This window comes from Panthera leo, chromosome B3, assembly GCF_018350215.1.
Source record: "Panthera leo isolate Ple1 chromosome B3, P.leo_Ple1_pat1.1, whole genome shotgun sequence".
NCBI lineage: Eukaryota > Metazoa > Chordata > Mammalia > Carnivora > Felidae > Panthera > Panthera leo.
In genome coordinates this window covers 4,578,337-4,593,650 of record NC_056684.1, presented here as the reverse complement: position 1 = coordinate 4,593,650, position 15,314 = coordinate 4,578,337, and the positions used below count along the sequence as shown (strand labels likewise).

Here is a 15,314-nt window from a genome sequence, read left to right as displayed (position 1 = left end):
ACTACTTCTCCTTCCTCTCCTTCCTTCCTCTTCCTTTTCTTCCCCCTCCTCCATCCTTTCCTCCCTTCCTCTTACCCTTCCCCCTCTCCCCCTCACCTCCTCTCCTCCTCCTTCTCTTTTCCTCTTCCTCCCCTCCTCTTCCTCTCCTCTCTTCCTCTCCCTTATCCTCCTACCCCACTCCCTTCCTCCTCCCCTCTTCCTTCCTCTCCTCTCTTCCTCTTCCTCCCCTCCTCCTCCTCCCCCTACTCCTCCTTCCTCTCCTTTCTTCCTCTTCTCTCTTCCTCCTCCTTCCCCTCCTCCTCTTCCCATCCTCCTCCCCCTCCTCTTTCCTTTCCTCTCTTCCTTTTCCTTTCCCTCTCCCTCCTCCCCCCTCCTATCCTACTCCTTTCTCTCTTCCTTTCCTCCTCCTCCTCTTCCTCCTCTTCCTCCTCTACTTTGTTAGCTCTTTATTATGTGAACCAACTTAGTCTCTCTGGCTTCCTTTTATTTCTATCTCTCCCATTACTCAGACTTCCCCCTCCAACAAAGGCCAGCAAAGCACAAATCCTCCTCCTTTTCCTGATCAGTCCTTCCCAGGCCTACTTACTCGCTAACCAGAACGAGGCAGGGGGGAGGAAAAGAGATTTTCTCTACAGTGGGAGGAGAGGGATGCTGGGAATATCACACATGACCTCATCTAGTCCCCAGTGTGCATTAGTGAGAAAACCAAGGGCCGGAGACAGAAAACCGGCTCAAGTGTGCTTTTCGTTGGGATTGAACTGCACTGCAAATATTGTATATATAATTCTGTATATTGGGGGGGGGGGACTGGTAGCACATTAAGCTATTGTCATTCATTCTGTTTGTTGACTCCATCCATCCTTCCTTCCATCCATCCAACATCTACCCAACATCGGGAAGCTAAAAAGGCGAATGGGGAATCGTTACTGTCCTCAGGAAGCTGTGATATAAGTATACCAGTTTCTAGTACGAGATGATCATGCAATGTAGTAGGAAGAGCTGGGGGTCGGAGAAATTAGGCTTTAGTCTACACCTCATGGCTTTTCTGCTGGTCTCTGTAAACCCAAGGGAAAGCCAAAGCACAGACAGAGTGGGCCCCTTAATCTCCCTGAGTTTCACCACCCTTTCCGCCCCAAGGGGTGACAGTATCCTCCTTGCCTCCCAGACTGGCTGCGAGGCCTGAGTGAGGCGGTGTCCACGGGCACCTTCTGCAAACTGAAATTCTGTGCCAACGTAAGGGATCATGGCTAGTGTGGGGCAGAGTGCAGGGTGATGGTCCTGAGAGAGAAATGACAGACAGATTAACGCCTCCTGTATGACCTCTGTGTTTCAGACACTAAATCAGAGCCCTGCACACCCCATGATGCTCTCAATACCCCGGCGAGGTGGGCAGCGTTGCCCCACTCTTACAGCTGAGGGTTGGAGGTAGTTCTCGCAGCTCGGAAGGGATGGGGCTGAAATCAGTCTGGGTGTGCCCGCCTCTCAGGCCCACGCATGTGTCCCTCCGTCACATGCGGCACTGAGCCCTGCTAGTGACAGGCGGGTTCCTGCAAGGGTGTGACCGGACAGTTGGAAAGTGGGGAGAGGTTCCTACTCTAACGTTGGACGCTGGGATGCTGGGTGGACCGGCCAGGGTGGGGACCGTTCCTCCGTGTCTGTTCTCCCAACACTGCCTTCCTCTAGTCCTGCGTGGATGCTTGCCTGCTCTCTGTGTGAGTACGTGGAAGCCAGTCTCATCCAGTGTTACTTTTCTGCTGGTCCAGCCTGACTGACTTTCATGTTCCGCCTCCTGGCTCTTGCCCAGATAGGCCAATCTGGTAAGAGGAAGGAGCAAAGGTTAGCTCGAAGCCAGAGGCCAGCCCAGTTTGTGGCCTAGTGTGATCCAACAGAGGCAGGATTGAACAGCTGGAAGAGTTTGGGATCTAGGAGTAAGAAAAACTGAACTTTTACTTTGACTCAGTGGCCACGGCCCAGGGTCAGTGCTCAGTTATCAAATGAATGAATGAATGTGACCTTGCTTCGGTCCCTTACCTCTGAGTCTATCTCCTCACCCGTGAGAATGGGATATTATTGCCACTAACAACATAGAGTTGCCCACACCACCTGTGATACAGGTCAGAGGTGATGGCGTGCCCCGAACCCTGGCAAGTTCCTGCCCAATGATACCCATCTTGGAGAGGTGGGGGCCCTGGAACCGGCCCGGGCTGCTCAACTCCCAGCTCTCTCTCTTTCCAGGGGTTGATTGGAAGATGACTGATGTGCAGATTGCTACCAAACTACGAGGGTGAGTGGTTCTCGGGGACAGGAGGCCCTCTGAGAATCTTCTCGGGGTGTGAAATTGTCAAAGGTCTTCTGGTTCTCCATCCCTGAGGTACTGGGCCTGTGGCCGAATGGTCCTAGCTGCCCTGGCGGCCGTATAGTAGTGTCCCAGGGACTGCTGACCGTCCCCCACCCCCGTGCCCCTGACCCCAGGTCTGGACCAGAAGCATTTTTTAAATTTATTTTTTTAACATTTATTTTATTTTTGAGAGAGAGAGAGAGAGAGAGAGAGAGACAGAGCATGAGTGGGGGAGGGGCAGAGAGAAGGGAGACAGAATCGGAAGCAGGCTCCAGGCTCTGAGCGGTCAGCACAGAGCCCAACATGGGGCTCGGACCCATGAACCATGAGCTCATGACCTGAGCTGAAGTCGGACGCTTTAACCGACTGAGCCCCCCAGGTGCCCCTGGACCAGCAGTACTGACGCCCGCACACAGGCTCACTTGCTCACCTGCAGCCCCGGGCTCCTCTTTCTTCTCGCTTGAGAAAGCTCATCGGGGCGCAGATGAGCAGGGCCCTGGGAGGAAAGTGGTGATGTGGAGTCTGCTCTACTTAATACTGAAAAGGTAGGTCATCTGCACACCGATTACCGTGGACGTGATAAGTTCCTGGGCCGCGGCGTAAGGAGGCCTCAGTTTAAAATTGAGGTTTGGGATGCTGCCCCGTGAGGTAGTGCCCAGCTGGACTCCCAGCCCCCCTGAAAGGGTAGGGCGTGACACGCTGGCCCTGGCCACCCCAGAGTAGGCCCCCCGAGGGCTCTCACTCTGGGGGGAGCTCCCGCTCAGCTTTTCCTGTTTGGCTGCAGATACCAAGGCCTCAAGGAGAGCTGCTTCCCGGCCCTGCTGGACCAGTTTGCCTCTTCCCACCAGTGCAACACCTTCTGTGAGATGCTGGGGCTAAAACCCCTCAAGGGCCCCGAGGCCGCCCACCCTCAAGCCAAGGCCAAAGGCTCCAAGAGTCCATCTACTGGCAGGAAGGGCGCCCAGCTGAGTCCTCAGCCCCAGAGGAAAGGCCCCCCCAGTCCCCAGGGCACCCGGAAGAATACTCCAAGCTCCAAGGCCGCCCCTCAGGCCTCAGAGGCACTCACCGCCCAGTTACTGGGACAGCCTCCCATCCAAGAGGGCGGCCTCAAGGCCCAGGGCATGCGGTAGCCCCCCACGGGAGGCTCGGGGCCTCCGCCCAGCAGCAGACCAACAAGGAAGCAGCTCGAACTGATGGAGACTTGCCCGATACGGAACTAACCAGGGAAGGTGCACCGGGGAGGCACCACTCGGGGGCCTCTCTGGGCAGCCTCTCCTCGATCCGCTCCTCAGCAGACGGCTTTTGTGCGTGGCACCCAGTGGCCTCTCCTGGCGCCAGCGTCACCCGGGGCTCCCAGACGGCAGCCCCAAGTGTCTGGCGGCCCAGGCCCTTCTTGAAGTTTACACTGGCCACTGCCGGAGGCTCCCGAGTCCTCTGCATGAGCTCCGCACCCAGCCCCCCGCCCTGCCGGACCCTGCGGTGAATGTTGTACCCTGGGGGCACGCGGGCCAGCCTTTACCCTTCTCCTTTGCTTGGCCCCGATCTGTCCTCGGGGCTCCAGACTGCCCCAGCCGTGTCTGGCCTGGTGACTCTCTTTCCAGCTACGTGGCTTCATTCTTCCCCAGCTTGTCCTACAACTAACCGGTCACTGAGCCCACGTGGGGCTCAGTGCCCTTCCAGAGCCTGTCGTGTTCCTGTGCCGTGGTCTTTGGTGACGTGTGTTCATGCCCTTCCTTCTCCCAGCACGCAGACACTCACTCCCCTGAGTCCTCTGCTCCCGCACCCAGATCTCCATCCCCAGCTTTGAGCCCTGTCACAGCCCGCCGTCCTGCCTCCGCTGCCTCCCTGCGCGTCCCCATGCCCAGGGGCTCCACCAGCCAGATTCCTCCCCAGCCTCTCCCAGACCCCTTGCCTGTGAGGCGAGAAGTGGCATGAGGGTTGCGTCATCGGCTGTGGCCAGAGGGAAGGTGTTGACTTGGAGGGACCTTGTGCTCCATACGGAAAGGAGACGCAGTCACAGTGAATTTCACATCCCCTCTAGACCGGGGCCGGAGGGCTAGGCTCTTCTCCGGGGGGTGGTGTGGGGGGAACGCCCTTGGGAGTTGCAGGAAGGGCGAAGCCCACCCGCATGCTGGGGTGGAGGGGAGTCTCTGTGCCTGGGAACCAGGAAGTGTGCCCCCAGCCATTAGCTCTCGATCCTGGGGCTCCAGCTCTGGGCTTCACATAGGGGCCCCCGAGGAACTGCTGTGCTTAGCCCAGCACCCTGGGTCCTTCCCGAGGGCCCCTCCTTGAGGCCTGGGGCGGGATGGGTCTGGTGCTAGTCTGCTCCCCTTGGAATGCAATAAAGGCAGCAACTGTGTACCCCACTTGCCCTTATCTGGTGTGGTTGTGGGTATACGGAGTCAGGGTCCCCTCTCCCCAGGCAGGTGCTCTGCGGGGATCCTGCAGCCCCTGGGCCCTCTGGAATGATGAACCCAGGTTTTGGCTCCTGGATTGACGTTCAGTCTCAGCCTTTTGTGGCCACGGCTAGACAGTCTGTGCTTCTTGCATGACGAGGCTGAGGGCTGTGTCCCTGAACAGGGTCCTGGGGACTGAGGCCTTTGGAATTGTTCCTTCCTTTGGAAGAGGAACACAAAGGAAGGAACCCAGGAAGGAAGAACAGAGCTGGAGGCCTTGGGGAGATGCCCAGTGTGTCTGGCTCTCTCCACGGCAACGAGGCCAGCTCAGGACACAACCAGCATCCGCCTCTCAGCCGCCCGCTGACCGTTTCCTGCTTCCCCAGGTGCAGAGACTTCTTGTTCTCAAACAACCCCATGCCACCACCCAGGCCTTTTCTTGCCTGTCATTTGTGCCCCTCCGTTTTGACATTTCTGACCTCTCTACCTCATCTTGTGCTCAGGTGACTCTCCCCACCTTTTCCTCTTGTCCCAGTGTGCCCCCAACCCTCCCAGTCTGTATATCCAGACCGCCTTGGTGAACTGAGAGTTGGAATATTATTCATTCATCCATTCATTCAACAGACATACACTGAGCACCTGCTTTGTGCCAGACCCTGAGTTGACCGCTGTTGGAGGCAAAGATACATGAGGGAGTATCAAAGGAGCCTCTTTGCGTTAGGTTTCTTGGATTTTGCACCACAGAAATGGACTCTGACCAACTTAAGCAAGGAGAAGGGGTTTGTGGGAAAGGTGTTGGGGCAGCTCCAAGAACCAAAGGAATAGCTGATGATTGGCTTTGAGGAGTAGCTTCAGAGCTACTCTACTCACCAACCACCGATTGGTTCCAATGGGATTCCCTTCACGCAAGATTCAGATTCCTGTCCTAGAGCTCAGGGCATCATGGAGCAGGGCAGCGGCAGTTTCCCAAAGCATAGGGATACTTACCAGAAGGATGGTGGAGAATGGAACGGTAGGAAAGGCTTGGTGGCAGCAACAAAGACACACACACGCGCACACACACACACAAAGACTGTTCTTCCCCACCCGATGTATCACGACTCACTCACATACAACCAAGAACAACTTCCTCTCTGCTTGGGGAGACCATTCAAGGTCACATCCAATGACTAAGTCCAAGGGGTAGTGACCAGGGCTACCATTGTCCCAAGTCCAGCGTCACTAGTGACACTCTTCTCTCTTTTATATAATTCCATTTTGAAATTCTGCGACCTGTGGATTAAGTGGTGAAAGTAACTGTATTCAACCCAAGTCCTTGGACCCAGCAAGAAAGGAAGCATGGGTAAAGGCTGCAGTCCATTTCCAGAATAGGTCATGAGAACTAGTGTTCATGACGAGGGATGCTTTGCCCGTCGGCGTGACCCAAAACTTCAGAAGTCCAGCTCCTCGGTGGTCCTGCCTGCGTGGTGGGCGTTTATTTACCATAGGACCTGGCAGTAGGGGGGGCACCCTAGGACTCACCCCACATCCACCTGTGCCCCCGCCTCCTTTTATGTAGCGACAATATTTTCCCTCGATAACGTTAACCATCTTATGACTCCCACAGCCTCTTGTTATGTGTTCTCAGAGGTTTAAGGAGCCTGAAATGATCAGGTGCCTTAGCTTCTAATTCAGCTTATTATGACATTTTGAGGATGTGTCTCCTTGGAGACTAAAGCCTCATCCCAAAGCTCAGGTATGTGAAGAGTAATGAGATGTGGTGACAGCACATCTCCACCCTGCTTCCCAGCCTGTGAGAGCGACCTAATACCATGACTCGGTTGCCAGTTCAGAGCCTATGCGACATCCTGCGGGTCTGGCCCAACCTTTCAAGGTATGGTTTCTCAACCCGGGCCATCACTGAGTTTTCGGCAAACTATCTCACCATATCATGAAGCTGACTGCTTCTGGACTGTAGGGACCCCGACAAGATGAGGGAATGCCACAGGCATCAACCCATTACTTTACTTTTGCTGTAAAGTGCATCCTTGGGTTGAAGGCACTGTGTGGGGATACCACAGTGACGTTTACAGCATTCGAGAATTCCATGGGTGATGACGGTAGGAGAGGCATGTTGGAGAAGGAAAGTCAATGCAAAGCCGGATATGAAGGACCCATAGTGGTCAAGACAAACCCTGCCCCCTTGAGGTGATAGGTATAGACCGGGGGGAGGGGGGACCTGAGGAGCAGGGCAGGAGGGGGCATCGTGGGAGGATGAGTGAGGCACTCACACACGCGGCCCCACTTGTGCCTTCAGAGCATCCCCTTAATGATGGAGTGCTTCTGGACATGGCTCACTATGGCTGGGTGCTTCGGATAACCCGGTTCGTGAGGCCACTTGCTATGTTGTAGCTGAGAATTTAGGCTGCCCCAGAGCCCGGTGGCAAGCCGGAGGACCCTGTCTCAAAAGGATAAGAGTTACTTATTGGCCAGAGCAACACTTGGTTCTGAACCCTGGGTTCCCCTGCCATGCTTGTTAGGACTTGCCAGAAGCATCATTATGCTGTGCTGGGCCACAGGCCCCACGTGTTTCCCCAATACACCACAGACGGACAGATACCTCAGGCACGACATTTGTCCCGTCACGTGGCCTGGTAGGAGAACCATTCGTACTAAAGGCTCTCCCCGCCGGAGAACCTGCTCGGGACCCACCCCAAAGCCGGTGGCCTTCTGGGTCAGTGAGCACGCGGGTTGGAACAAGATGCCCTAACATGGCATTTTTGCCTGAAATTGGGTCTTCGTGGTAAGGGATTCGAAATGCACTCACTTGTTCTACACTATGGTGGAAAATATTCTGACCTAATCAAACCCCTTCACCCCCAGGAACTTTGTCAAGACCTTTTTTTTTTTTTTTTTCGCGTGATTTGTCTCCCACCTCTGACTCACATATGTCTTCTCAAGTCACGTAGGGACACTGCTGACCTCCAGGCTCTATCAGCATGATGCCATCAGTGTGAGGGAATGTGGTGGCGGTGAGGGCAGCGTCCCTGTGAGCCGGCTGAGCCACAGAGCTGGACGGCTGAGATGTTCCGTACCTTTAAGCCAGGACAGCAGAGCAATATACCCCAGGCCAAGTGAAGATGAATCGTTTCTGACGTTCTTTGTTCATCAAAGTAGAAGAAAACCATGAATTCACTAGATCAAAGGATTCATACCAAGTGCTAGATGAACTTGCTTTAGCAGGAAGACCGTCTCTGGAACAGCACCTGCCATTGGAGACATCACTTTTTAAAACTTGAGGCAATCCGGAGACCTCTCGGTGTTTTGCACTGGCCCAGCTGACCTGTGGTAGGCATTGCTATGACTTCCCCCTCAAGGTCTTGATAGCTACACTAATTTCTACATTGCCCCTAGGAATGCGGTCCTGCTTTCGATTTACCGTTTTGGTAGAGAGGGGGATTCCAATGGCTTGTGCTTGTCCTGTCCTATTCTGTTGCTCTCACCCCACACATCAGAGCGCCAGTGTGGGAGCGATGCCTATTTCAAAAACATATCCATTTCAGCTCTTCACTCAAAATAATCCTTGGTTGCCTTTGAGGTTCCAGTGTGTTTACTCTGGTGCAAATTTGGTTTAGTAATCATCCCCATTGGTTGACAGGTCGCATACTTTTCTGTTGTCCCCAGAAAATGGCCATGGCTTGGAGCCAGTGTCTTACAGAACCCCTCTCCCCACATATGGATATTTTCCCTTTCCTTGTCTAGTTCCCAGATAAATGGACACAGATCCCTTTGGGGAAGGCCAAGGAAGGCTCGCAATATATATCTAAGTGTCAAAGTAAGGTTTCCCTTCCAAGATGTTTGACTTGCTCTCCATTGAAGGTCTGGAAATTAGTAGGAGGTTTTGACGTGACCTTGGCAGCTTGAGACAGACCTGTCTGCCCAACCAGAAGTCTTTGGTGACGGTAACAACTAGGTGATATCTTAGGGACTGTCTGGTCTTTTTCATTCCTGGGACCCGGTGATCGATTAGCCACAGCCAGGGGTCTGGCTTCCATGCCCATGACCATTTTGATGACTCATCTACTTTGTTCCTTGTATCTATCTCTGCTGCTGAGATCAGGAAGCTCGTTTTCACAGCATCTCTTCCAACCAGCCTTCCAGACTAGAGAGGAAAGCCAGGAGCGCCCCGCACATGTATTTCTCATGGCAAGGAGCGAGACCATCTTCTGGGGCCTGTCAGGGGACAGTGAGAGGGTGGATGGGCTGGACGCATGCAAGGGACCCAATAAAGCATTCTTGTTTCCTGACATCTGTGATTTCCTGCTTTCTCGGATATTTGGTCTTTTAAAAAATATAATTCAGCATGGCTCAACATTTGGTCCAGACTTGGATTATTCACCCCCCACCTCCACCACCCCCCAAGGATAAAAACCGTATCAGGCTGTGTGGGCTCCTACACGCAATGTAGAATCTCCGGTGAGCAAACATATCAATAAATATCACCTGAACCACAATTATATTCCACCTCTCTTGGTCCAAAAGCCTTTTAAAAGTCCCCATAGATTTTCCCTATGGTTTTTGACAAGGCGTATTAGCCAGTTCATACAGTTTCTTCTGGGGGTATCTCTTCTTTTTCCCGACCGGACTCTGCTGCGCGTCCCCGGAGCTATGTTGAGTGTGCATTCTGGTTATTGGCAGATCGACAGTGTAATGTGAGGCAGGGTTTGGGTCTCAGTGACTTGAGATAAAACTCAGGGAGGCTGTCTCATTTATGGGAAAAGGAGATTTGCACGCTGAAAACCCATCTCACTAACTTTTTTAAAGTTTATTAATTTTTGAGAGAGAGCGTGCACGAGCAGGGAGAGGGGCAGACAGAGGGAGAGAGAGAGAATCCCGCTGTCAGCACAAAGTCCCCCGCGGGGGCTCAAATGCATGAACTATGAGATCATGCCCTGAGCTGAAACCAAGAGCCTGACACTTTAACCAACTGAGCCACCCAGGTGCCCCTCGCTAATTTTTAATGAGAAATTTAACCATCCGGGAGACGGGACACTTGTGGTAAGCTGAAAAGCGAATTCTTCCCTTCTTCTGAAAGGAAAAGTCGCTCAAGGGAAACCAGATTCCCAGAAGTTGTTTGACAGGCTTAGAACAAACAAGTAAGACAAAGTTCAGTTCAAATCCAGCTTTCCTAGCCATAGGGGTTGGAGCTTCTTGCTTAAATTCTCTGAACTGAGCTCCTCATTGTTGTTTGAGTCCTTTTACTAATGCTTAGAGACTGCCAATTGTATGCGATAATTCTATGTTCTGGGTACATCAAAGTGAACAAAACAGACCTAGACTCCTCCCCGAGAGAGCTTACGGTCTAGTGGGGAAGGCAAAACTCCAACAAACCCACCAATAAATGTGTAATGGCGAATATATGTGTGGAGAACTACCAAGCAGAAGAATGGAAGAGAATGCCAGCAGGATGTGGGACCCAAGTGAGACTGGGGCTCTCCGGAGCCACTCTGAGTGGCTTGGTAGTTCCTCGTCGGCTCGTATCAGAGGCGTGGAGTGAAAGCTCATGTGGCTAGTGCCTGCCTGGTAAAGAGGACTGTGGTATTGCGATATGAGGCTCCGAGAGGGGCAGGGCTAAGCCAGGGAGGGACATTTGCACTGGACGCTGAGAGCAGTGGTACATCGGTTAGGACCTGCTGTTATGGACACAACAGAGAAGGCCTCGTGTGACAGCGGTCCTAAGCAAGACAACTTCTTCCTCGGGAAGAAGGCCGTGGGCATTAGGAGATCTGGACACGGTCCACCTGGGGCTGGCATGGAAGCTGTAGGATGATGTCAAAGCCAAGGCTCCTCCAGCTCTCTGCCCTGCTAACTCAAGCAGTAGTAATTGACCCCAAGTGCAACGGCATGAATGGAAGGATCAAAATGGTAATGCAGCCGTCAAGCATCGGAGAGCCGAATCTGGGTTTTCTATAGCAGAGTCAACAGAGACTGTCTGAAGTTGAAAATAAAAAATAGCATCTATATACTTTTATCTGTCAATCATCTATCCATCTACCCATTCATTTATCTATCATTCACCTATCTTACTCGTAGACGTTGCTACCAGACGTGAATAGACAAGGACGGTCTGTCTGCAGTTGTCTGGGGTGGGGGTGGGGTGGCACTGGTCTCCCTGAGACTGTCCGGTGGTGACCTTCCTTTAAATTAACTCTGTTGGTCATTAATGTGGCTCTTACCTGACACAAAAATGCCTGCAGAGGGACCCCAACTCCTTCTCCCTCAGGAACCGCCTATCAGGAATTGGATCATATCCCATCCAGCCGGGCAACTTTGATTTCCACTGTTGGATTACGATGCTAAAATGACATTGGTGGAAATCAGCCCCCGGGAGTATCTGTGTGCAGGAGGCGTGGTTGCCTAGCTGGAGTTGCTCAGGGTAGGAGGCTCTCCCCCCTGCCCCCAATGACACCAGAGGCACTGTCCTCTGACCTCAGAACTGACGTGGGTCACAAATGGCTCCTTCCTTGAGGAATAGTAGCCATACCACACACTCAGCCTCAGGAGACGCCACCCATGCAGACGAAGGACACTCCTGGCCTTTGCCACGCATGCCCAGATGTTAGAGTCACAACAGGAGATGAGTGTCTGTGTTCCTGGCCCGAGGCAGCGGTCTAGTCAACTCCTCTGGTCACCGGCTGTTTAATGACTTGAACAGAACATCCGGGTCCAGTATGGGATGGATCCCTGAGGATTCAACTGGCTATCCTTTCTGACCAGGTTAAACACCCTGGTTTCACACTAAACCTCTTTGGTCCCACCAACCCCGCCCCGCTGCCATGAGAACTCTCATTGCGACAAGGCTGTGGACAAACCCAGGGTCCTGAGACCCCCCCCTGAGGGAGGCAGAGTACCTATGGAAAGGAGACTCCGTTTTGGCATGGGCCCGTGCCTGGGGCATTCCACAGCGGCCAGCACCCTGCTTCCAGCAGCCTGGGCGTGAGGGGTGCCACAGAGCCAATCGTGTCTCATCTGCAGTGGATGCTTCTGGGGCCCTGCCCAGGCCCCCTTTTCTGTGGGGACCCATCTCCCAGGGGCTGTGGGTTAGTTAGCTCACCACTACCCCGTGTCCGAAGAAGTGCTCTGAGTCGAAAGGAAGTCGCCTCAGCTGGGAGGCAAAATCCCTCCTAATCCCTTCCCTGTCCTTGGTCCGTGACTGACTGGCCTGGCCAGGCCTGGCCTCAAGGTGTGACTAACCTATGGGCAAGTTCGTGTTCCAGAGTTTTGCTGTGGGATCAAACTAAAGCCAGACTCTAGTCAAGACCACGCTCTTTGCTTTTTCACCCCTGCCTGATTCTGTATCCCTTCCTCCCTCCCCTCTGCCAAGACCACCCTTCCCCCTCATAACTCCCTCGGACGAGAATCCCCATCTCAAACTAAGGAATGTACCAAAGACATTCAGGTGTCCCGCTGCATAGACTCTGATCCATCCCGTCGGCCAAGCAGTCGGTGAGGTGGAGACACCGGGCGGGCACCTCGAGGGCCGGCTCAGAGCTCCCAAATGCGAACACGTAGCACAGCGGCCCCCGGTTCTACCTCGGGCTATTCAGCTTCTCGATGGTTGTTCCATTTATGGTGCTGGCTCCCTCCTCACACACCCCATGGAGGACAGGGAGGGGGCAACGGCGACCAGTATCTCGCTGGGTTATTGTAAGGGTTAACGGAGACAGTGCAGGTAGCACTCTTAGCACAGGCTGGCACATGCCACGCTCCCGGACGTGAAGCCCTCAGCCGGTGCCATTGTCGTCACCATCTCTCGGAATTATAGGATCTGTCCCTGGGTCCGCTCGCTCGCTGCTCTTCTCCTCCGAGGTGGGAGACCCTGGTGTTTCTCCCTTCCCTCGAGGTGGGGTGGCTGACAAAATCCCCACCCTTACGACCATCTTTCCAACTCTCCTGTGGGAGACAGTCAAGCACCGCCTCCCGGCCCACAAGCTGGCCGATGTTTAGCCCCTGGGGTGGGTCAGGCCCTCCACAAAACCGCACGGTCACCGAGTGAAGCGAATTGGACGCAGCCTTTGGAAAAATGAAACTTGCTCCTGCGGGCACAGTGAGATGGAAAGGAAATGTTTCCGAGTGAGTCGTGGTGTATAAAAGCGGCAGGTCCACCCGGGAAGAACGGTCGGTGGCAGTCAGGGGAGAGTCAGAGACGAGGCTACGCCTTTCATTCTCAGGCACGGCGCTATCGGTGGATTTCCATCCGGGTGGAGGGAGGCAAGATATGCCTGGAAAGTTTCAATGCCTAGACGTGACGCTCAGCGGCGTTCGTTTATGTTCTTCCTAACAACTGCGTATCATTTGTGATGCCCCCCCTTGTCCGTACCTTTCCTACAGACGCGACTGGTCTGTGGGAGACTCGCTGTGTTGGCTGCTCCCACGAGGCATAAGGTCTTCTTCATGGAAACTTCTGTAGAAATATCAGGCTCTGCTCTAAGGCTCCGTGTGTGCCACACCAGGCCGCCTCTCTGACAGAGGGAGAGGTTAGAACAACGAAGGACTTCTTTTTGCCTACGTCATTAACCAGCTTCTCAACTGTGATTGGCGTCGGCCCTGGGCCCGCAAGGGAACAGAGACCCCAATTAATAGGTCCCCACAGCCCCTGCCAACGGCTGGTGGAAGACGGGACACCTCAGAGGAAGGATATCGCCTTTGGTATCAAACCCGCCAAAGCCAGGGGCATCATCCTTGAACCCAACAGGATGACGTGAATTGACACCTAGCTTGGTGTGTAGAACACCTTAACGCGGGTCAAACTGAAAAGGAAACGTTTCAACGTCTCATTATATAAGAAGCTGATAGGAGATGGAAAGGCAAGAGAGGTAGAAGGTAAAATGAGGGGAACAGACTTCGCAAAGCAGCAACCGGTGAAATATTCGGAGAGAGTGATCGCTCAAGCGTTTAGGGAAAGCTCCCCCTGCCTGTGGCCTTGGCCCCGCCTGGGTGTGGGACCAGGCGTCCATACTTGACCAGCCCTTTACTGTTGCTGAGGTAGATGAGCCCCAGGGCCAACCTTTCACTTTCCACTGGGTCGTGGCCATACGTGTCCGTCTGTTCCCGATGAATGGCAAAGAGCGAGGGGTGGACTCTTATCAGGGGGCACGTGGAGAGTCACGCCAAGCCGGCCTGGGTGGTGGGACGCGGGGTTTTGGTCTTTCGGCGTTGGATTCCTTCTTTCCCTGGGGAGCGCCTGGACTTGCTACACAGGTTTTAGGAAGAACACCGTAATCCAAGTCTTGGGAGAGTCCATTCCCCCTATTTAGAAAATGTTACACTAGAGGATGGAAAAGCCCAGAGTCTTTCTTCAGCCTTTGTATTTTGCTCTACATCATCAGAACTTATCTACGCTTTCTCGTTTCGAATATTTCTACCATGACCGTAGGAGGCGCCTCTTTTTTTAATGCCCCGAGTAAGAAAGCAGACTTCACATCAGATCGTCAGATGCCCCTTCTGCCGACCGACCGGCGTTTAAGAAACAGAAGCAGGTTTAGGAGGGAAGAACGAGGCTCCTGTTTGTGGAATCTGACAGCGAGAGCCTCGCTTTCCATCTCCTGCTCGGACACGGGAATCCACGCCACGGAAGAGCCTCGTCGGCGAAGAGCTGAGAATGTGTGTGGGCAAAATTGTGGGAGGAAAATAGATGGTTGAACACCCTTTCTGATAATACCTGCCGCTGGCAGCGCCCAGTGGTTCGCTCACCACCTGTACAAGCGTCTTCTTTCTTCCGTCAGAGCCCGGCAGGGAGAAGGGATTCTCTTCCCTCCCGCCAAGAACTCCCCTGAGACCAGAAGTGGCCCCAGAGACCTGAAGCCAGAAACAGGTGCGTGGTTCCCCTGAGGAACGGGACGGGGGTAGGTAGGAGGGGAGGGGTAGCCTCAGCGTATAAATCCTTCTAAGTGCTATTTTGTTTTGAAGGGAAGGGAAATGATAGATATAGATATAGATATGGATATGGATATGGATATGGATATGGATATAGATATGGATATAGATATAGTTAGAGACATAGACATAGATATAGATACAGTTATAGATATAGATATAGTTGTAGATATAGATATATTTATAGACATAGATATATAGTTATAGATATAGATATAGATATAGATATAGATATAGATATAGATGCAGTTATATAGATATAGACATAGACATATAGACATAAGATATAGATTGATATGGTCCTTGCCTCTGCCCTGGGCCCAGCACACCCCTCCCAAACCCTCTGCTCAGTCTTGGGCCTCCCCCTGCTCCCCGCGTGGGTGGGACAGGCCTCAGAGACCATCTCCTCAGGGAACGGGCCACAGAGTCTCGGGTGACAACTGAGCTCACACAGCCAGGACCCCCGAGGTCCCCCAGCTCCGGCCCTTTCCCTGGGGGGCTCGTCCTCACCCACCCAGCCTCCCAACCACCAGCCTGTGGCTCTCAACCAAACTCCACCTAAAAAAGCATTTGGCTCCTGGGGTCCAGGAGCACTTGAGGGGATTCCGGGGCCACTCCGAGGGGAGGAGCAGGGGAGGAACACAGGCTTTCCCGGCCTGGAGGAG

The 15,314-nt window shown here is 53.6% G+C and overlaps 1 protein-coding gene across 1 annotated transcript in view; it reads left to right on the top strand.

Annotated features, from left to right (window-relative positions):
* Positions 1-9,481, top strand: part of ALPK3 (alpha kinase 3) — a 53,137-nt gene extending 43,656 nt beyond the window's left edge. The window contains exons 13-14 of the mRNA XM_042940911.1: positions 2,236-2,284; positions 3,123-9,481. Of these exons, the coding sequence (XP_042796845.1) occupies positions 2,236-2,284; positions 3,123-3,468 (395 nt within the window). The 3' untranslated portion in view covers positions 3,469-9,481. The remainder of the gene's footprint in view (positions 1-2,235; positions 2,285-3,122) is intronic.
* Positions 9,482-15,314: the final 5,833 nt, after the last annotated feature.